The sequence below is a fragment of the Malurus melanocephalus genome, unplaced genomic scaffold (assembly GCF_030028575.1).
Source record: "Malurus melanocephalus ecotype Western Australia unplaced genomic scaffold, MMel_1.1 scaffold_94, whole genome shotgun sequence".
In the NCBI taxonomy this organism is placed as follows: Eukaryota; Metazoa; Chordata; class Aves; order Passeriformes; family Maluridae; genus Malurus; species Malurus melanocephalus.
Genome location: NW_026623326.1, coordinates 289,280 through 312,125, shown reverse-complemented (window position 1 = coordinate 312,125; position 22,846 = coordinate 289,280). Strand labels below are relative to the sequence as shown.

General features: G+C 43.2%; 1 protein-coding gene across 9 annotated transcripts in view; it reads left to right on the top strand.

Moving 5' to 3' along the window:
• Positions 1-22,447, top strand: part of CLASP1 (cytoplasmic linker associated protein 1) — a 165,712-nt gene extending 143,265 nt beyond the window's left edge. For 7 of the 9 annotated variants that reach the window (XM_057368539.1, XM_057368546.1, XM_057368537.1 and 4 more), the window contains 7 exons: positions 518-668; positions 1,300-1,546; positions 2,303-2,496; positions 4,117-4,245; positions 14,412-14,618; positions 16,513-16,629; positions 18,369-22,447. In XM_057368539.1, the coding sequence (XP_057224522.1) occupies positions 518-668; positions 1,300-1,546; positions 2,303-2,496; positions 4,117-4,245; positions 14,412-14,618; positions 16,513-16,629; positions 18,369-18,455 (1,132 nt within the window). In that variant the 3' untranslated portion in view covers positions 18,456-22,447. The remainder of the gene's footprint in view (positions 1-517; positions 669-1,299; positions 1,547-2,302; positions 2,497-4,116; positions 4,246-14,411; positions 14,619-16,512; positions 16,630-18,368) is intronic. The other 2 variants (XM_057368541.1, XM_057368538.1) reach the window with 1 other exon arrangement.
• Positions 22,448-22,846: the final 399 nt, after the last annotated feature.

The following is a 22,846-nucleotide window of genomic DNA, read 5'->3' as shown; positions in this document are numbered from 1 at the left end:
TGGTTTCAGTTTTACTACTTTATAAATTAAAATGGGCCATGTTACACTAAGGTTTATGTCAAGTTACATTTTCCCTTCCATTTAAATCTGTCACAGTTTCAATATGTATTATTGAACTTAAATTTCACTGATTTCATTTCCACCAGCTGTCACAACCCTTTTGAGTTCTCATAGTGATTGATATTATTTTCCTTTTTAAATTACACYGCTGCCACACTGGGGATAAGGTTTTTTGGTTTACAGAAGGTAGCACACTTAYTGAATGTAAGAAACAGTGGACATGTTTTCCCTTCACTTAAAACCATATAACACCACTGATTTCAGTGGAGTTTCTCTTTGGTTTAGCCCCATTTGAGGGGAAACTCAGACCCAAACTCWGCTTTGATTCCATTCATGCTGTGTTACAAGTCACTGCTAGAAAGGGTACTCCAAACCATCTGTCTCCAGCTTGTTTTGTATACAGTCAGAAGCGGATTCCAGTTTCATTTGTAACATTTCATATACGTTTGGTCTTTAGTATGCTGGATTATGACACGGAGAACCTAAACTCTGATGAAATCTACAGCTCTCTTCGTGGGGTCACAGAAGCAATTGAGAAATTTAGTTTCCGTAGTCAAGAGGACCTGAACGAGCCGATCAAACGTGATGGAAAGAAAGACTGTGATATTGTAAGTATTCCATTGATTAATGTCCCCAGAAAAAAGAAATTTTAAAACAGTGTGATCARATCTGTCCAGGTATTGTTAGTGTAYRAAATCCAGTTATTCCTGCTGTATTYTTACAGTCATYTTCTGCTTATTGGTTGTTAACTTCCTGTACCTTGATTATGGGGTTTCACTGATGTAGTCCCTTGGCTCCCTTTGAACTCTGGCCTCCTGTGCAATGTGCTGACTGAGCTTCTGTGGAGTCTCATGTAGGATGGAACCAGTGCTGGTGTTCCTCAGGCTCACATGGCTCAGTGATGGTTTTATATGGAATGTGTGTAGTCAGGTCTGTAATGGGGAATGTTAGTTCTTTAAATGCATGGATGGTTTCCCTCACAGGCTTAGGATCACTCCAAGTGCACAGCTCATATGGTGTCTTATGCTGCATGAGTGGTTACAGAAACTGTGACCATGAGATATTTTTGAGCAGGTGTAGTTGTGTGAATCAAAGTTTTATTTAAGTATTATATATAAATTATATGTGTAAATGATTCTTTGCCTGTTCTTGTTGGTTGGTGAATTCCAAAAATGCTACAGTTTCCATAGAATTTTGAACACAGAATTCCATAGAATTTTAATCTGTTTGATCCCCCAGGTGWCTCGAGATGGTGGCCTTGCTCTCCCCACTGGTGATGTCCGTGGCAGCAGTGACATTGTGGAAGGTGGAAGGATGGCTCTGGATAACAAAACCTCCCTCCTGAACACGCAGCCTCCCCGCGCCTTTTCGGGGCCCCGCGCTCGGGAATACAACCCCTATCCCTACGCTGACACCATTAACACCTACGACAAGACTGCCCTGAAGGAAGCAGTGTTTGATGATGACATGGATCAGCTCCGGGATGGTTGGTATCAGCTCACCTCASAGCACTGCAGGCAGCTTGCTGCCTTGTGCTGTGTTTGTTATGGCTGGTGCTCTCAGTGCGTGCCTGCCTGTGCATGTGTTGTGCATTACTTTGCATCTGAGTCGAGCTTGGTATGAAATACCCTTTGTTCTCATGTCCCAGCAGAACCTCATCTGTGGCTATTGAGAAAAAATATTATACTCTGGTTTTCATTCTTGTTTGCCTGGGGTTTCCCACAARCTGGTCCCTTAAGCATCCACATGCATCTGTAAGGACACTGCTTTGGGACCTTCCCTTCTTTATGGCTGAAATGCCTCACTCAACAGCTTGTTGTTATTGAGTGTTTGATTTAAGTGCTGCTGCACATCAGCTTTTTCTTTTGCAGTACACTGATGAGTCACTGTACTTTAATCTAAAGGTCATACATGTGACCACTGCTTTTGGGTGTGTGTGTCTGGGAAAAGCCACGGCAGTTCTCATCTGGTAGAAGTAATTGTTGGAACTGGAAGAAATCCAATCATCATCTCTTCCTGGTTCGTTAGAAGCCATGTGCAGATSCATGAGCYGTGCTATGAACTCAGGTTACATTATGGGATAGTCACATTCTSTTGCCTGCTTGACTGAGGTCAATTTGGAATTTGATGCATGTTTTGGGGGCCCCTTGTTACATGCACCTTATTCTGTAGAGGGTTAGCAATCTTGGCACATTTGATATTTTCCCCATTTCTCCAAATGATTTGCTGCCATTTGTCCTAGAAGTACCCATTGACCATTCGGATTTGGTGGCYGATCTTCTGAAAGAGCTCTCCAACCACAACGAGCGAGTGGAGGAGCGGAAAGGAGCTCTCCTGGAATTGCTRAAGATCACGAGGGAAGATAATCTTGGAGTTTGGGAGGAGCATTTCAAAACCATTCTGCTCTTGCTGCTGGAAACGCTTGGAGACAAAGATGTGAGATGTAGATTTTGTCTTAACTCTCCTGTACATTGCTTCATCTTGGGTAATGGTTCCTACACACCGGTTTAAATGAAACCTGTCACTCATCAGTGATACTGCACTGCTCATTTTTCCTTTTGAAGGTTGACAGCTCTCGTTTTCACTGTGTTCAGTAATGAGTTCTAAATTACTCCAAAGTGTCCCAGTTTTTCCCCCTCCCTCCAGAGTGTTACTAATAAATATCTAGGAATTGAACTAGAATCAGAAAAGAAGTTGTAGTATAGTAAAAAGTTATCAAGAGTTCAGTAGTTCTTTTCTGAGTTAGGATGAAGTTAAAAGCTCTTAGCTATATTATACCCATTCCCAACAAGGAGAATAAAGGCATACTAGAATAAATTATTTTTTTTTCTCTGTGTAGTTGAAAGACCCAGGGTATTAGATCTCATGGGATGGATCTCTGCCTCTTGTAAAAATGTCATCAAGAACAAGCTGCTTTTATAGGGCATCTTGTTTTGAAATTTAAAAAAAAATTGTGTTATTATCACAGCTTTATGTTTGGTAGTTGATCAAAGTGGTAATTCACAGGCCAGGCTTTTTTTCCATTTGGGGATATTTGYTCAGCTTGAAGCACAATGATATTTGGGAAAGGCTCAACACCCCACTGCACCTTCACATCAGAACCATGCTCCATCTGAACATTACAAAATTGAGGCTTCAAAGCACTCACAGTTCTTTTTTTTAAAATCTGATTCAAAAATCTGTTGTATTTCGTACACATCTTGTAAAATACATGGCATGCTCTCAGAAATGTTAATTTTGAAGCAGGGCAGATGGCTGACATTTCCTCAGTTGTTCTTAGTTTAAGCATGAGCTGCACTAGTTCTACATGTTGAATCATAGCACAATCACACAGGTGACTTGTCTGGAGTACATGTGAGTTGTGCTGCTGTATGAATTTTGCAGATGAATAGCAAAGTACATATTTTAAAGGCAGAGTATGAAGTAAAGTAAGTATTCCTCTGCTGAAATGATGGAATCTRTTTAGAGTGGCCACAGCTCAAAAACTTAATGTAAGTTATGAAATTGAAACAGATGTTATAAATCCCATCTGCTAAAGATCTTTTGATATGAAGGTTTAAAACATAGGTCAGTGTTGACTAGAATAATTTAAAGTTAAGTTCTTGAAAGTAATTTGCATAGAAGTTATAGGAAGAGTCAGTTTTACTGCATTAGTACATGAGAAACAGCTTTGTAGCATGGATGGACCAATTTGATATCTGCAAAGCTGAGCAAAAGAGGAAGGGCAAAACATGTATGATCTGAATTTCTTGTAAATTCATGTAATGCAGATGTGCAGCTATGGGTACAAATTTGTACTTCATTGTCAAAAATACAGAATTAAGCAGAATAATAATTCTGATTCTTGTATACTTGTAAATAGTAATTTTATATGGCTTTTTGTGCAAGAGAGAGTAAGGAACCCAAATCTGAATTTTGTTCCATTGATTGCACTGCTCACTCCACTGGAGCTGGCAGCGTAGGGAGCCATGAGAATTTCTGGTGAGCCATGAGAATTCACTCCAAACAATGATTTTGAGAAGCAGCTTTTTGTAATGTSTGTTTTTCTCGACACAGCATTCGATAAGAGCGCTGGCRCTGCGAGTCCTGCGGGAGATCCTCCGGAAYCAGCCAGCAAGGTTTAAGAACTACGCYGAGTTGACCATCATGAAAACACTGGAAGCACATAAGGATTCCCACAAGGAGGTGAGCCAGCCTTTCAGCATTGCTGCTGGGAAAGCAGTGTGGACCTGCTGAAGAATGTAGGACCTGTGAGAGTTGACAGGCAGACATGTTGAGCCATCTTGACAGTAGAACAAATTGGTGTTAAATCTGCCAAGTATGAAGAGATAGGATTTTTACATGCTCAGACAGTGAGGGAGTAAGTTGAGACTGTCAGAGCTGTTWGTGTGGACTTGGAGCTGTCTGAATTTGCAGGCCACTGTTTATTRATTTCCCAGGATCTCCCTGCTCATTCTGGGAGATGCTGTAGGAAAAAAATGCATGKTTAATTATTTTTGAGAGCACACTGGGGGCACTGTGCTGCCTCTGTCTGTACAGGTAAGAATACAAAATGTACTGGGGAACACCAAGGCCATGTTCAAGCAGAATTGTGTCTGAAAACTGAATGGTGAAGTTGGGCCTTGCTGAAAAACTGGGAACTAGTAAGTAACAGGAAGAAAATGGACAAAGAGGCCATGCTGCAGCAGCAGAGGAAGAAGGAAAGGGAAGGGTCAATTACATTATCCTTTTATGAGAGAACTCATATATAAAATTTAAAGTATTCTGAAGTAAAGGAGGAATAAAGGAACATGATAACATTTTAAGTAGATCAATTCAAATTGCATTTAAAGTTAATCTTGTAGATTAATTTCCAAGTTGGATTTTTTAACCTACTTTGTCCATGTTGCAAGTTTGAACTAAACCTGGAAAGTGCTACCAGAATTTCTTTATCTGTCTGTGATGGCTTTGTTACCAAAGTTCTTGCTTTGAGATCTARGGCATTTATTGTTCTCTGCAACAAGATTGTTCTACATCAAATCTAAATCAAATCAAAAAGCAGTTKTAGGCATCTCTGTCTGAAGAGATTTGGCCGTGAAAATATGATTGTAATAGACCAGACTGCTCCAGAGTACTGACTGACACAAGGTTGTTTTAGCTGTGGGTAGCAGAAACTGTACTGTTTGAAAATCAAAGCAGCAAAACAAAAAACACTCTCAGAGAAAAAAACTAACAGTCTGGATTTCTCTAAAATGCAAAAGTAGAAAACGTTTAGTCCTTTAGTGAATGAAAGCTACTCTGCCTACCTTCCTCTTCTTGATTTAGAGYCTTTGCATCCCTGTCATTTTCAGTTCTGAGTAGTAAGAAGCAGTTGTAAATTGATTTTCTGATAAAGCAGTCAGACMAAACATTATGTTCTGAAGGAGTGCCTTTTATTGGCAAGTTTTCCTGCTTGCATACTTCTCAGCTCACTTTGACTCAGTGCCCTTTGTATTTCTTGTCTGAGAGTCCTCCAAAACTRGCATTTCTAGCAGGACCTTTCCAGATTTTCCCTGGCAGTGTTTTTTTAATGCCCCTCAGAATTCACTGTCCTTGTGGGACTGGTGGGTTTTACAGAAATCAAGAATAATGTTGAAAACACCGTGCTTTGTGCCTCTGTGTTCTTGTGGTGTGGAAAGGTTCTTCAGGATTTGYGTGAGGTGCCACCCAAGGAAAAGCAGAGAAATACAAACTCAAACCAGGAACAGAGAGGTGGGAGTTCTGGCCCTTCTTCATAGAACGATTCAGTTGTACTGCTCTCAGCAAGTAGCTGCTGTGCTGCACTTAGCATGGCTTTGATTGGCACATTATCTTCTTACTGGGACATCAGCTCTGCAGTGGGACCGCTTGGGTGACAGCTGTCACAGCAGGACACTGCAGGTGTATTCCTATGTTGCCATGTGTTGTATGTGCACAGCTGTATTATGTATGGGCACTGTTCTGAATTTTTCATTTTGTTTTTGAGTATTTTGGGATCCCTGTGTAAGTGAGCTCTCAGAATCATGATGCAGCCCAGGAAAGGCACCATCTGTCAGTACTTTGAGAATATCAGCATTCCTGAAGTTGAGAAAGGTACCTGCACTTAAGTATTCACATGAGCTAGGCTAAATACATACCTGGGAATATGCTCTGAGTATTTTTACCTGTAGCTGTGACTTGCTGAATCAGCTAAGTCTGTGAAAAATTAACTGAGAGTTCATTTGGGCATGGCCCAGTTGGTCAAACTCATAGCCCAGAGCCAGAAGGTCACATATTCYCTTGCCATGGTGGCCCTCCAGCGTGCTCCCACTGCTGACTTTGCAGCACTGCTCTCTCCAGGAGGGGAGGAGGAGCTGCTCTTTGCCTGGATCCCACTGAGCAGAAGATTAAATGAGGATTCACCAGTTTGGGATTGAAGGGCACTTTCAAAGGTAGCTGAAGAGGGAAAGGAAGTTCTGAGCAGTGTGTTCCACAGTTTTCTTTTTCACTGTATCAGAGCAGTGTTAAAGGCAGTGTTGTACTGTCCTGAARYTAYGTAAAATCAAATCTTCCTCTAGACWGTAAGAACTACTTGGAGAAAAGCTKRTATATAATTTACTTGGGAAAGGGTTAATCTTTGTTCTGGTGATGTCCTGATAAGATGTCACTCCAGTTTGTTATGTTTCTGGGCTGCTTCTGCCTTGTAGTAAAAGACAGCAGTGATCCTTGTTTATGRTTTGAGATAGTTTGGTGTCCAACAGGCTGTGTAAGTTAGGAGAAAATGTTTGTTTTGAGCAAGCTGGATCTGTTTCAGTCTTTCTTACCTGAGTTTCCCTTTCAGCACAGGGACTGCTAATTGCTTCAAGCTATTGCAYACATTTTCAGTTGTATGTGACCCACAGAGACTCAATTTAAAGTGACCAAGCAAAGGGAATTTGAGGAGAAGCACCATGTGGAGCTGTTAAGGTTGGTGGTGTCTCCAGGAAGTCTTATGAAGAGGCAGTTCTTTGGTGATCAGGAAGGTTCGTTTGTCTACTCAAATTCCAATATTGCTGTTGTTCAGCATGGCCAGCAGAGATCAAATGATAAATTAGAACCCACACATTTGACCAACAAGCAAATATCAGCCCCTTCCCCAATTGAGTGCTGATATTTAGTTAGAGTTTTTTAAACAAAAAAGGCCATGATTTTATTACAAATTACACAGTTGAAGTATCAAATCTGTGTTAGCATCATTAGGTATTTTACTATGTCTGGATAAATGGCTGTTTTACCAAGTCCAAACAAGTTTTTAAACAGTTGGATCTTTGCCATGGCTAAAAGTCTTCTACCTTGTGTTGCTGAAGGCAAGGTCTGGGATCAGCAGARCAGCACAACTGAGAGAGAGCACTGCATTTCCCTGCAGGGACAAGCGAGAGAAGTTGGTACATGGATTGGAGGCTGAGTCACACCTTGTTGTGAGTGCAAATTCAGGAGATTGGCAAAGCACAGASCTCAGTGGCAGGTCAAAATTAATGTAACCCTAGGCTACAGACGAGAAGACTCTGGGTTGGGATTCATGTTAACTTTGCATTTTTTAMCTTCTTTGTGTTTTTATACTGTTTGTAGTACAACAGTCTGTTCAATGCTGTTGAGTTAGTGGGGGTGATGTGAAGAGTCAAGCCTGCTTCAGTCACAACTGGAAACATTTAGGGGGGTTGACAAGTAAATGCCTTTAACTTACTTTTGGAGCATTAGAACGTAATTGAAGTTGTGGATGATATTAAATCTTGTTGATTTTTATCAGTCTTTGTTTGGAGTTATTTGGAAAAGAACYATCTTTCTGTTGCCAATTGGTTAATATTAACTCATTGTTCCAGTGTAGTTACTCACCCATAACTAAGGAGAGATGCTGCTTGCTGACCCAATGCCACTGATGACACTGCTTCAGTTTCACGGCAGCAAAATGAGGATAATTTCTTATTATTGAGCCTTTTAAAACAGAAATAGTTTAATATCTTGGAAATCAGCTGCAGAGTGAAAAATCATAGGGTAGCTAATTCCCTGCTTGTGTGTCTGGCACAAAGCCTGTAGACTCAACTGCTGTGTGTTTCCTAYGTGTAGGAAAGGATCCTGTGCCATRTCTKAGATATCTAMTTTCTGTATTTTATGATCTAGATAAGCATAATTGGGATGCTTATTGTACATTATTGTGCATTCTTTGTTGTTACCCTCTAAAGGAAGGAGAAGAAGAAATCAGTTATTGATTAGCTGGAGGTAATTGTTACTACCTTGCTGAGGTGTTTTTAGGTTGGCTTCTGGCATTTAAAAGATTTGTAATTGTTCTTTGATGATRGTATGATCTGTGTAGGTTTCTGCAAAAAGAAAATCACTAAATGATCATAGTGTTGAAGATTGTTACCTAGTTCATGCTGGAAGGCAGTTCTGCAACTGGGCAGTCACTGGTATTTCATAATATATGTTTATGTGCTTTTTCTATTTCCCAACACATTTCATATATCTGGTACACAGGAGAAGCAGTCTAATCTACTTCATCTTTGAATCCCTCATAAAAATCACACTGCTTTTTCATCTGCTTAGCACTCCCATTGCTGAGTCCACTTCCTGCTTTGAAACCAAGTCCGTAATTGTTTGTTCCTGTCTGGATCAGACTGTAAAGCCTTCAGGGATGGGAGTTTGCCTGACTAGGTACTGGTAAAACCTCCATCCCCTCCAGCTTAGATTATGCAGGCGTTGAGTAACCACCTCTAGATGGCAAAAATTGGCTCAAAAGCACAGCCATGTGCCTCATAAGCCTGAAAGCAAAACCTTCTTCTGCTTAATAAACTTCTCTGGTGCTCCGCGTGCTTCACGATGGTTTRCAAAGCCTCTAAGCTTCCAGTAGGGTTTTGCTTGCACTGCCTCACCTCTACAACCTTCTGCAGAGACAGTGTAGCAATCATAGTTTTCCAGCTGAAGGTCCTGTGGGAAGCTCTCATCCAGGTGTGCAGATGCTTTGCTGAGATCCCTACATTGATGCCCTGTGTAGCCTATGAACCTGGCATCTTCTGCCTTAAGTGAGTCAGGGCTTTTTTTTTTCCTTATTTGCCAGTAGTTTGTCACTTTAAAGCAGGAATTAAACAATCAAAACTCTTTAGAAAGCTGCTGCATGTTGATCAAGAGCATACTGCCATAGACAAGCTGCTTTCTGCAGCAGCAAGTAACACCTTAATGCACTGAGAGTAATAGCTGGGCAAAAGAAATGGAGTGAAAGAGATGGAGTCTTTGTTCTGGCTCTCTTAATGAACAGGATCCCGTGGCTGCAGTGCTCTGTGAACCAGGTAAACCAGTGCTAATTGTAATCCAAAGTATGTCCAGCAAATCTTGTAGAACTTTGATGATTCCAATGTGCTTTTCTGCTAAARGAAAAGGATCTGTGACAGGTCAGTGTATTGATCACACTGTTCCTAAATAGTGCATGTCAGCATATCCCCTCCCACTGAAATCAGGAAGCAATTCCCATTCGTGTCCCTGGGACCACCTAACCTGTTACTTTGAAGTTATTCCTTGGTAGCATTAAGGAGCACRTTGCTAGAGGTGAACAGCTTTCTGTGTGTGCTGCACCTCGCCACCTTTGTGCATGGGAATGTGGTTCCTTCCCTAAGCCAAACTGGGTGGAAATATAAAAATTTCGTGAGACTCACTGGAAAGGTCCTAATGCACCAAGGATGTCTTTCAAGGAACCCACCAGCACACACAGCTTGTGTTATGCCAGCAGAAGTCAGGCTGAATCTAGTCTTCAGTATGYAGAGAATAAATCTTTGGAAAGGAGATAAACCTGCTGCTTTAAGGCCAAGAGCTATCTCTTAGATCTGCATTCCTGGGCTACCTGCCCTGTGTTGAATGATGTCAAAATACCCAGTTCAAGCCATGGTTTGCTCTAAGCTTTTACTGGGAGGTTAAAATCATATTTGTGACATACCTTACACACGGCTTAGTGTCTGTGCTTTTAGAGAACTGCAGGTTCTCTGCAGTCTTGCACATCTTGCTTCATAGCCACYCTTTTGAACCTGCTGCTTCCAACTGCCTTCATCACTTGATGGCTTTTCTAGTTTTCCTTTGTATTTCTGGACTCAATATATTATGTCAGGCAAAAATCTTGCTTCACTTGATACCCTACCTGACTGACTAGCAAGAGGCAAGCATGCAATGATGCTTCCCTCTGGATATTCTCCCTCCTTCCAGCTGTCTTAAAGCCTTTCTGTGTGAATGGTTCTGCCTGCCTCCCTGCRTGTGTTGGCTTTTTTTTTTTCCTTTGGTTAGCTTGTCTAACTTCTAATCCTCTTGTGACAGCCAGCTCCCCAGTCTGAGCACGTAGCAAACAGCAGCCTTTCATTTTCTTGGRCTAAAAGGATAGATTACATAGCCACTATTTACTGTGGTGTCACTGCTGGTATGAGCCATTCCTGTCACTTCCTCATGTGTACYTGTTGATCTTGCCTTCAAAGCTGGGAGGAAGACCTGTTGCTTGATCCTGTTTGTTCATTTCTCCCACTCCTTTTAAGGTTGTTTCACTYTGCTGGTAAGGCTAAAATCCTGATTTTAAAAGATATTTGTTTTTTGGTATTTTATGTTCTGTGCAATTTGCAAGGCACAGGCATTGTGCCTTATGCCAAAATGTCTTCACTAAACTTTGTCATAATTGCATCTGCTTTCTGCCAAATGACCTGGCAGTTTGTATCTTTTGATAATGTGTCTTCCCTCTGTTTGGGAATGCTGCTGATTTCTCTGGCAGTGCAGGGTGAGCAGCACTCTGAGTGGGTTGGGTRAATACCGAGAGCCATGCTTCCCCTTGTGGGGTGCAGAGTCTGTCTGGGTGGCTGAAAGTTTTCTTTTGCCAAAGCCAGGAGGAAAGATGGGGCTGGTGTTCACTGCAGAATGGTGGCTTTCTGTGGCAGCAGGGATGGGTTTGTCTCTCACTGTCAGCTGTATTCCCCTGGCCCTTCCTACACCCTGTCAGTGCCGGTGCTTCCCCAGGGAGGCAGGAGCTGGGAACCTGCAGGGGCTCTCATCCAAGCAAGCGTGTAAGCACTCGCTGCAATCCCGCTGATGTCACTGAGCCTTGAGCCTGTTATTAAAGTTAATCACACACTCAGGGGCTTTGCTGAAGTGTAGCTGAGATGCAGGCGTTGGCTGCCAGATGTGCTCGTGGGAGGTTTGGAAATCTCCCTGGTGTTGTCACATTTACAAGCTCCTGTCATGCTGGACATGGTGTAATGCATCCTTCTGTGTTCAGGGAAAAGGCCCTGCAGGGAGAAGGGATGTGAAATACCAACCTCTGCCTAAATGTGGCCACATCTGAGCTAGAACTGGGCAGCAGTGCTGAAAGCAGGACTGTCAGGGGCATAAGTAATTCCTGTACCTTCACAACTTTCCTTGCTCCCCCTTTGATGGGGCAAAATGTGTGTGACTTTGTTGCTGTTGAACTCTTGCTTATTTTGTGAAAAACTATCACTGTATTTTAACGCTCATTGTGCTTGGAATTTGTTAACAGGCTTTAAAAAAAGATTTTGTTGCATGTACTTGCTTCACACCTTCAACTTTATAATCCTAGTAAACTGTGTGCAAACAGGATAAGGGGCTGAAACCCAGATAGAATATTCATTGGGTTTTTTTTACCTACTGCTTTTTTTTAATGATAGTGTATTTGAGATCAGAGTCTAGCTGTATGTTTATACTAAAATATTGTTGCTGCTTTTATCAAGTAGGATACCAAGAGGATATAAGGTTTATTTTTTTTTTTTCATTTTCTTTGAGTGTGTTGTGATATATGTGCAACATTTTCTTTCTGAGAGTGTTTTAAAAYACTTCCCAACAGTGTTTGGCATTGCTGCAGGATAAAATCCCAAGTGGCCTGTGTCCAGATAGGAATATTAGGAGTTTTTTTTAGCTAGTGACTTGCTAGTGAATAGTTAAATTGATTGTAAAGTGCCAGGGCCCTCTCTGAGTTCGTRCTTTCCATCATTTGTGGAAAGCAGATGTCAGAAGCTGCAATGCCAGGCAGTGGATTCCTCYAGAGACCTTGTGGGAGCTCCTGATTTAATCCACTCCAGCAATTCCACYCAGTSCTGTCAAAGCTGGGCATTAGGTTTCCCTTAAGGGTGTTTCTCTCCTTTCCCAACAAAATCACACAGTGCTGCCTCCTAAGGTAGTACTAACTTATGTGGAAAAATATTAACTTTCATGCTTCTCATGTGTGAARTTGAAGAGAAATTAGCAAAGAAATAGCTGGAAGAGGGAAAACTCACTGTAAGTGGGAAAGCAAGCATTCTGTTCTGCATGTCTACTCGTTTACAGGTCTTTTAGGATGAATTTTTTTTAATATTGACCACATTGTGGATTGCCATTCATTTTGATATATGTTTTAATATTATAATTAAATGCTGAGAAAGGCCTGAAGTTAATGGAGCACTTGGGCAGCTTTTCTTCTGTAAATKGGGCGTTGGTACAGAAGCAGTCCAAGATCTCAGTTTGCTTCACCATCCTGCCCATATCTTKCCTGCAGTATTTGTGCTGTGTGAAGTGTCTGAGATCACATTCACTGTTGGAGCTGCTTTACAGGATGCCAAAAGCCAAGTGGATGAGTTCTGCTATTTCCTGGGTATTCAAGTGTCTTGTGCTGTTCCTATTTCAGGGAGGTAGCTGTCAGCATGAGTGGAAAATTAWCATTCGCAGCATGGCTGTGATTCTGAGGCTGTGGGTGAAGCAGGCTTTGTAGGTGGAGGTGATCCCTTCTGGTCACTATTAATTGCTATTATTTTAAAAGTCAATTAAACCTTWTATTTTGTAGTCCACAGACTAAGATAACGCTTCCAGCTACTCCTTGTTCATGCATTACCCACAGTAGTTGCTTAAATATAATGAAAGTTCATCTTATTTGGAGGCTTTKATAGAGCTACATCTGTGCGTGGGTTGCCTTAGTCAAATCCCTGAGTTTGATGCCATCACAGCATGTGGAAGAGGAGACCAAGGTGAATTCAGCCACTATGGCTTCAGTCTGACTGACAGGAGACCTGGGGTTTGATTTGTTTGCTGTTTTGTCTGAGATTGCCTGTGATAGATTTCCTAGTGCTGGTTTCWAAGTATTGACTTCAGACAACCCCACATAGTTCAGTTTAGGAGGAGGTAGAGAACTGSTGCTGAGCACCTGAGCATTAATGTTCCTGGGCTCAGTTAGGGACTGCCTCAACTAGCTCTAAGATCCTAAACATGAGGATTTGTGAATGGTTCTTTCTTCTTAAGTTGCGGTGTTGGTTTGAAGTTTGCCCCCTGGGGCATCTCTGCTTCTCAGAATTTACCCTCCCTTAATAGCAAGCCCTGAGAAGAGGGGAGTGAGAGAAGATGGGAAAATGCATCCTCCATCTTTGTGTTGTAACAAGAACATGAGGAGTAAAGAGTGTGTTATTTGTGGCCAGGAAGAGTGCAGCCAAGAGGAAGCTTCATTTTGTTGCCTGGCAATTAGCACAGACACTTGAAAAAAGAAAACCTGCCTTCCCATCCTGTTCTTTTTTATCCAATTACGGCAGAATGTAAAATTAATAAATTCTCATGGGAGGAGAGACCAGATTTGGGTCTTTCTTCTTTGAACTAGCTGTCCTACCTGCTGAGGAAGAGTGAAAGTTGTGAATCTGCCTTCTGTCAGAGTAAGAGTTGAATTTAGCATCTCCTTGCTTTGTGTGACAGCTTTACAGTGTGGGCTTGCTGCAAAGGGTGGGTGCTACTGCTGTTTCCACTTGTTGTTCCTCCCATTTTGTGTGGTGGTCCTAGTGCTGCCTGGAGGGGTTAGATGTGCTGAGAGCACGGCTGCCTGGTCAGGGACACCCTAAATCCTGTTTGTGTCCATGACCTGGATTTGACAGCTGGGAAGGGACAGGACACACCTGCCATGGGTGTCTCTGCATGGGCACGGGCTCTCAGCACTGAGGTGCACACTAAAAGCTGCARCAGGGCCATTCCTGGTAATGGTTAAGGTGATACATTTTGTGTAGGTCTAAGCTGGTTGGTTTGGGTTCTTTGACAGTGGCTGGAGAGATGTCATCCTCTTGCTCCTCCTGGAGTGGAAGGGCGTGTCCCTCTTGGGTGACAGATGATTTTTTCAAACTTCAACACAGTTACAATAGGCAGGATGGGCACCTTGCCACTGGCTGGAACAAAGATGTCACTGGAGGCGGAGGATGTGAATTCTCAGAGTCAATTGCCCCTTGACAGAGCCTCCTGCAGATCTGTTAATGAACATCCCCAAGCRTTTCCTGGCAGTCATTCCTAGCACACACCAGCGGTGCTGGCTGTCAAGTGTGACCTCATTAACATAAGGGTTTGCTCTGCTTTCATTTCAGGTCGTCAGAGCTGCTGAAGAAGCTGCTTCCACCCTGGCGAGCTCCATCCACCCCGAGCAGTGCATCAAGGTGCTTTGCCCCATCATTCAGACTGCAGAYTATCCAATTAATTTAGCTGCCATCAAAATGCAAACGAAAGTCATCGAGAGGATTTCCAAGGAATCGTTGCATCAGCTCCTGCCCGATATCATTCCTGGGTTGTTACAGGTACAGAATCCCATGTCACTGCTTCTGAGCACAAGCCTCCATTAATTTGTGAAATCTGTGCCGTAGAGAATGATGGATCCTCTAGAGCCAGATTTTGGTAAATTAAGCCATTTAATTTTTGGTAAAATAGAACTTTTATATATGAGTTTTTGATCTTTTTAGTATTAAGGAAAAGAAAACTCAGGTTCTTATGTGTATGTTCCACAACTGGATGCCTTTTTCTGATTCCTAAATATCCCAGTAGCAGCCATGTAATAAATTTGAGAGTAGGAGTTAGCCACATTTTACACTGTCTCTTTACATCTTGTATACCTTTTGTATAGCCCTTTAAATCCCCTTTAATTCTGCTGAGCTGTTCTGTGTTTCGATGGTATTTGCACTTGAATTTGAATCCCAGCAGGCAGGTTGCTCCTTCCCTCTTTTTTCTCTGGAGTTAGGACCAAACTACTTGCTGACTTCAGTCAGCTCTTTCATAATCCTCTCGGGCTGGGTGGGGAGCTGTGTTTTGGCCAGTGCTAAGGCTTGGTCATACACTGTGGGTTTAGCTTTGAGCACTGGCTGTAGCAGTGCTATCTTTTAGTGTTAGTATCTGTAGTGTTATCTTTTGCTCCCCTGCACAAACAGCTGGCAGTGCAGGCATGGGGCTGCAAACAAGAAGGAAATACATGAAGTAGTAGTGAGGGAGGAGAGAGAATGTTTGTGTTTACTGGGGAGAGACTGTGGCAGGAACAGATCAGTCATTGTGAAAGGGGGAGACATGTTTGGGAGGGTAAGATTTCCATGGACAACTGGGATAAAGAGKCCTCCTCATTGTGAACATAAAATGTTGAAAGGACAAGAGCAAAGTCAGAAATTCCCCTTATGCATCCTAGCATTCATCCCAACTTTGTGTAGTGTCAGCTCTTGCAATTCTTAAAACTCAACTTCTGGGAATTGGACAATTCTGTATTGATCTAAACTTTTGTTGTAAAATGGTTTCAGCCATCATTGTTGGAGACAACAATCTGAACAGTGAAGCTTCGTTGCACTGGAAAAGTCTGGGAGCAGCATGCTTTTAAAAAGGCAGATTTATTTGTCTTTAATTACTTCCATGTCTTAAGTGGTTCTTGTTTCAGAGCCTAGTTTGCTTGAGATATTTCCTTACCTTAGGAACTCAGTATTCAAAAGAATCTACTCCTTCCRTTTGGGGAAGTATTTTGGGATCCTGGCTGAAGGACTGTGTGTGGAGAGAATCACCTTTGTGCTTGTTCACCCTGCTGAGGGTCCCGGCAGAGTGCTGGGGAGGCAAGGAGTGTCAGCAGCAGTGTGAGCACAAATGTGCAGCTCAACAGCCTGGAGCAGACTCTCCATCAACAGATGGGGATCTCCCTGGGAGAGCAGRGCCTGGCCAGGGCAGAGCTGTGGTGCTTGCCCTGGGCCTGAGYTTGGGGCTGCTGTCACTGGCTGCTGGGTAACCCAGTTTGAGCTCAGCACATGTACAGGGGTCTTTCAGCCTGYCCTTTCCTGTGGTATTTCCTACTGGATAGGTAAGCTGCCCTCCAAGAAGTCCTGACCATTCAGGATAGTTCATGCTCATCTGAACTGGACACAGGAATGTGTGTATCTGATAGAGTCCCAAGCTCATGTTAGGTAACTGTTGTTATTTAATGCTGTAAAGAACTAGATATTAATAACTTACAATATGACAGTAATAATAACAGAAGGAACAGACAGGTGATTGTATTCTCTTGCTTTTTGAGTATTCAGGTTGCAAACTGTTACGTTAAGCAGTGGTTTTCTCTTGATCTCTTAGGTCAGCCACATTGGTAAAATGTACATCAGCTCTGTAGTGCATTGCTCAGGAAGAGTGTTGAGGAGTGCTTTTTGCCTTCTGACCATTTCCTCTYGTTTCCAGGGTTATGATAACACGGAGAGCAGTGTCCGAAAAGCCAGTGTATTTTGCCTAGTGGCAATTTATTCAGTAATTGGAGAAGAACTGAAACCTCATCTCGCACAACTCACAGGAAGCAAGGTACAAGAGTCACGTGTCTCTGGTGTTTTGGTAGTGCAAGCCATTCTGCTGGCWGTTGCTAGCAGCAAGACCAGAGGCTTCCCTGTAGCCCTGGGTCAAGTTCCCTAAAATCTATTAAAACCTGTCTCACCCTGACAAATGCTACTGGGGCAACACAGCACTTGCTCAGCAGTGTGAGCATTTGAAATCCTACTAAGAAAATGTTTGGAGATTTGGTTTTGTGATGCATTTGATCCTGTGTAACTTCAAGCTGCCTCTGAGCAGGTCCTTTCCACCCCAGCCACGTTTGCCTTGCTTCTTTGGCATTACATCCAGAGGTWATTGTGCAGTGAGCTGGCTCAGCTGGCTGCTCTGGCTGAAAACCAGATCTGCAGTACAAATTAAAGAGYTTTCAGTCTGCTCTGTGGCTGCACAGACATCCTCGTGCAGAGAGTGATGGGAAKGCRTGAGGATGGTGGGAGAGCAGGTCCYCTCAGCAGCAAGTTGTGATCAAGGCTGCTGAAAATGCAGGCAAAAATTCACTCTTAATATCAGGGTACATGTGTCCCTTTTCCTCCTGGGACAACAGCAAGCTCAAGGGACCCTTCAAAGGACTTTGTACTCTCGAGTCAGGCTAGCTGCAAAACTCACAACCTGACCTGATGCTGCAAGTGAAACCAAGCCCTTCACTCAGCTCTGCCCTTCAGACTAGAATTTTGTGTTGACATTTGATCGCTTTTCAGAGCTGCTCAATAAGCCACCACAAAATTCTTTTTCCTGCTGTTTTAAGCCTTCATACTCAAGATTTCTATGCCATTTTAAGATGAATCCTGCATTTTTTGTTTCTGGAACAGATCTGTGCAYGTGAGTAGCTGCTTAGTTCAGAGGGCTTCATTCTGTCATTTTGAAACAATAATTTCTTTCATGAGAAAGGAAGCGTGGTATAGGCCAAAACAACCTGACATTGAAGACACTTGGATTTCCTGTTTTGTCTTGTCACTAAACAAATTACAAATGTGCCTCCAAATTGCTCTGCAAAAAGACAGCTATGTGTACTGAGGTTTACTTCTTTATATTTGGGAAGTTAGGAAATCCCCCTGTAAAATGTTGTAGAGGCTTTATTATCYCAGTATCCTCAGTGCCACAAACACRCTTGACCACATCACTAACTRTAAACATGTARGTAATTCTTCTGGGTTTACACAGACTGCCTGTATGTTTAAAGTTAAATATAAGCATGAGTCATTACAAGATCTGGAGTTGAGGTGGCAAGGAGGAMAAAGAAAACAAGCCCATGCAAGGGAAATATATAGCCATAACAACTGCAGTTGCACTAGATGTGCCAAGTTAGTGAAGATATAATGGCATTGAAAAGAACATTTTATAAAGCAGGGAAGTTCAGGGTGTTTCCTAGGAGGAGGACCCATGGCTCTTGGATCACCAGTGTCCCTGCAKCCCTGCTGAGCTCTGTGGGAATCCTGCTTGACCTGGTCCGGCTGTAGGATTGAGGTCTGTGAACTGATGGCCACTGAAGTGAAATGCAAGAGGCTTTTCTAAATCCCATTAAATCTGTCTGTAACTTTAGTGGGATTGGGCATAGCCTCTTGTCTCTGTTCTGAAATATGGTCGATTTTGCTTGTCCTCCAGAGTGCCCAGTGTCAGCTCACCCCAAAACAAGCTCACCACAGAATTCGAGAGCTCCTACCCTCCTGTTTTCTTCTGGCACCTTCTCCTGACATTTGTTTCTTCCTTTCTTTCAGATGAAGCTACTAAACTTGTATATAAAGAGGGCCCAGACTACCAACAGCAACAGCAGCTCCTCTTCAGATGTTTCAACGCACAGTTAATGGAGATCTGTGGACATATGTGTAGACTTAGAAGCAATCAACGGTGCCTCTCAGAGACCTTTCTGCTACTCTTCACTGGCGCGCTCCATCAGCTTGAGGCCATGCAGATATTTATTGCAATCAGTATTTTAGTCCCTTAAAAGCTTTTATGTAGAATCTTACTGGTATTGAATGTAAAGGAAGCAAGGTCTGTGTCGCAGTCYTCATTAAAAGTGAACATCAGAAAGCCATACTTAAACATATTTGTATAGCCTGCTGAAATCTCAGAAATATGTTTAGGTTARCATTCTAACACTGAGTCCAAGAACCTGGACCCATGTAAAAGTCAAACAAATCTTGTTGGTTTAGTTCATACCCAGTTTTGGTTTCTGTGTGCTAGTTACCTGCTCTCTCCCCGCACCCATTYTGGCTGGGTCCTCCTCTTCTTACAAGTCTTGTGTTCCTGTTTTGTACTCCCTGTGGCAGCTTGCCTAACTTGCAGGGCTCTCCATGGGGAGCTCTTTGCAGATGTGGCTGTGATTCCAGCCTCAGATGCTTTAATACTGAGAGATACCAAGTGAGTAATGAAAATGTAGGTTCTTTTTAAACATCTGAGTTTTGTACATAGTTCTGACAGACCCCYGGCTGGGCTGATCTCTCTGTAACTGCTCTCCAGCCAGCTGTGCTATGCAGAACAGCTGGACTCTTGCTATTTTCATTGACTGTGTAAATATTTCTCCCCTCTCAACCCGTTTCACTCTTTCATATGTTCAAAAGACTTTCCAGGTTACCTGTTACTCTCCTAAGGGATCCTGAGACCCAGTTCTGGGACCGATGTGTGCAAATAGGATGGTGGAGTTAGGTGGGTGGGCTTGGGTTAGGTTCTGAGTGTGTCACTGGGTGGGCAGTGGGAGCTGGCAGAGCYGTACCTCAGTGCCAGCTGTTTTCCTTGAAATTCGTAGCATCAAAGGGCTCATCTGCTCCTCTGACTGACCCACTGATGCTCCATGGCTTGGTCCCCACAACTCTTTTGCACTTTGGGCAAAATGTTCATCCCAGAGGACAGAAAGGTGTCTGAATCTGAACAGAAATACCACACGGAAGCGCCTCTGAGCCAGCTGGGACAGTGCTGGTTGCCTGCCACAGCCGCTCCTGTTCCTGAAGACCCTGCAGTGCTGTTAACTGCCTTTTGAAACCTTCTTTGTGGCCATCCCCATGCACAGGCCTGCTCAGTGCTCTGCACTCAGAGGAGTGGGGGCTCCTCTCTGGTCATTGCTGGCCACAGTGCTCCAGGTGAGGGTGCAGCAGGGAAAATGCTTTTGCAGCCTGATGACGCAGACCAGGTCAGAGGCAAACCAGCAAATCAAATAACCCCCAGCACTGCCCTTCCCTGAACAGAGACCCCTSTGTTCACAAAGGGGGAGCTCCCCTTGGCTCTGCCTGTAACCAGGGAAGGCAGGAGGTTGCTGATGGATGTGCTGTGTTTGGCCCTGGGCTGGATCCTGGCTGATGGGCATGCCCACCCTAAACCTGCCATGGATCACAGCTGGGGTTTTGCCCCCAGTGCCCGTGATGTAAGGGGATGGTGGGACCTGCAGCTTATGACTGCAGCTGTGGTGATGGATGTGYGTTCTCTGGCTGCTCTCAGTGCCTTGGAGTCTTTCCAGCTTCCTCCATGTCCATTTGAGGAGCTGAAGGGACACCTTGGGAACATACTGAGAACATGAGACTCCATTACTGCAGCAGGGGAGGGTAAAGCCCCTTCCATCATTTCATCCCTGTGTGTTTCAGCCCCATCCCTGAGGAGCTAAGCTGGRTGCTGATGCTTGGTGCCAGCTTCTCTCCCAATCCTCATCTCAGGATGGGTTGGGGCTGATGGGATCTGTGTCACCAGGCTGCAAAGCTGATTGGTCCCTTTCCCTGCTCATGTGAGAGCAGAGGAGGTGACCTGCTCTAGGTACCCATGTGTGCAGGCTTTTTCTGGCTGCAGGGCTAGCTCCCTCATCTTTCCCAACAAGTAAATCTATGGCAGGAGAAACTGTGCTTTCCTGGGGAAAGGGGTTCCCCCAGGGTCTTTCCACAGGCTCAGAAAAGCCATCCTCACTAGAGGGGGGATTGGCTGCTCCATGATTTGTGTCTGCCTTTCTGTGGACCATTTCTTTTCAACATCCTTCGGTATGCTTGTTAGAATGCTCTTTTTAAATTTTTTKGAATGATTCAAATTTTATTTTAACACAAATTTATTTTTCCTTTTGAGGAAATATTCAGCTGGCTTGTTGGCAGCAGTTAGCTGTCTGGTTTGAATTTTTAGTAGTGGGCTAGGGTTTTTTTGGGATTGGTCTTTTTTTTTTTTAATTTTACTCTTAACTGCTTAGTATTTATGCCTCTCTTTCTCCCCATCTTAGTTCAGCATCTTCTGTTCCAGTTCTGGGGTTCAGAAGGCCAGCATAGTTGACCAGGTGGTATTAGTCCCTCCCAGCTGTGATGGAGCATGGTCCATCATCATTTGCTGTTTGTTGGTTTTGATTTTTTTTTTCCCATTGAATGGCACACTGTAGCAAATCTCCAGGAATTGAATTCCTTCTCCAATGATTTTATATGTTTTATAAAATCCTGTTGGTATGCACTGAGAGTGAACGCACTGTAACGTCCCTGACTCCTCAGTCGGGGTCACAGCTCGTCCTTGAAAAGGCGCCTGCGGCCAGCCTGCGGTTCCCGAGGCCACTGGCACACCCGGGGCTGCAAAGGGTACAATCAGGCCTTACTTTCTGAATCAGATTCAGTTCTGTTCGTCAACAGATGCTCATTAATGTGCTACTTAATTTTGTTGCGTGAGTCAGTCGAGGACTGTCCATCCTTTGAGTACTCTAGGATATGTTCTACCTGTACACAGTAGGAGCATTCTGCTTAGGTATTTATAAATCATTGCGGATAATGTACATAGTAGGGTTGTTTAGTACGTTGAACATGACCCAGTTTTTATTTTGTGTTTCCTTTGAAGTACTCAAAGGGCTAGCTCTGAATGTCACCTCTCTGATCTCCAGTTTTGACTTCAACAAGCTGTACAATCATCTTGTTTTCTCTTCGGCGAGCATAAAGGTCTCTCTGGCTACAAATCACAGTGTCCACGCACGCTTGCAGAGGAAGGTCTGCATGCTGCAGTGCCTCACTGCACCGGTGAAGCTTGTGTTCACCTTCTCCTGGCAGTAGCCACCTACTGCAGCTGCCTTTTTTTTCTTGCTGCCCATTATGCAGGGCTTCAATTTTTCATACCTTTAAAAAAAAAAAAAAAGAAAGAAAAAAAAAAAGTGTATTTTCTTTGCCCACCATGCTTTAAAAATCTGAATGGGAGAAAACTCTCAGCAGACAGCAGCTCTTGGCTGCAAGGTTGCCGAAATCTCAGATGTGGATGTTTTTTCTCTCGTTGGCTGCRCCAGTGCTCCGTGGGCATGGGCAAATCCCGGCTCCATCTGCCCCACAGGTCTACGTACTGTAGTTCTCATGTAGTTCAGAAATACCGAGGCATGTGGCTTTCTTAAGGTACACTATGTGTGCTTGCCTGGATTACAATACAATACGAGACTGTCTTTTTAATTGCTTATTACTAGCTTACCAATAACCTGTATAAGTAATGTAACTTGCATCTTCGTCATCGGAACCTTTTCTCCCCACCCCTTTATTTATCAAGCATAATATTACATATTAAGGGACAGAAAAATAGACCCTTGTAGTATACAGCAGGACGTTGCTAACAATGTTTTAAATGGGAAGTAAAAAACGCTCTGAAAAAATGCCAGCCATGAGAAATGACTTTGTTGGCACCGTGTTCATGCGCATGTATTTTTTTCTATTTTTTCCGCTTTTGTCATGTTACATCCATATCTGTATTTATATCTTATTTGTTTCACTTTTGAGTGTATCATGGCAATTGTACAGATGTTTTTTGTTAACATTTACGTGATAGAATTTGCTAAAAAAAAAATTAAAATAAAACCTTTTGAGTTTGCCCTAGAGTAAGTGGAAGTTGGGTTTCTTTTTGGGGGAGAAACACTAAAATACATTCATTATCCAGCGCAGTTTCTTATTCCAGCATGAGCTTGTAAATGATGTGGTCTTATTTGACAYAACCATGTTTGAAAGCTGATGGTTGTGCAAAGTCATGCAGCTCTGGGAGGAAAGGCTTCAAAGGGATCTGTGTTCTGAGGCTTRTTAAGAGAATTGCAGAGGTTTGAAGACACATGGGAGTAGAAATTTGGGTGATGAAGTGTTTGGGAAAGTGAAGGAGTGCTGGGAACTGCTCAGGTCTCTGTGCCTGGTACCAAACAAAGAACTTGAAATGAATTGGGCAGCCTGAGTACTCAAGCACTTGTGTGTTGCCCTAAGGGAATAGTAGCTCATCACAATTAAAAAAC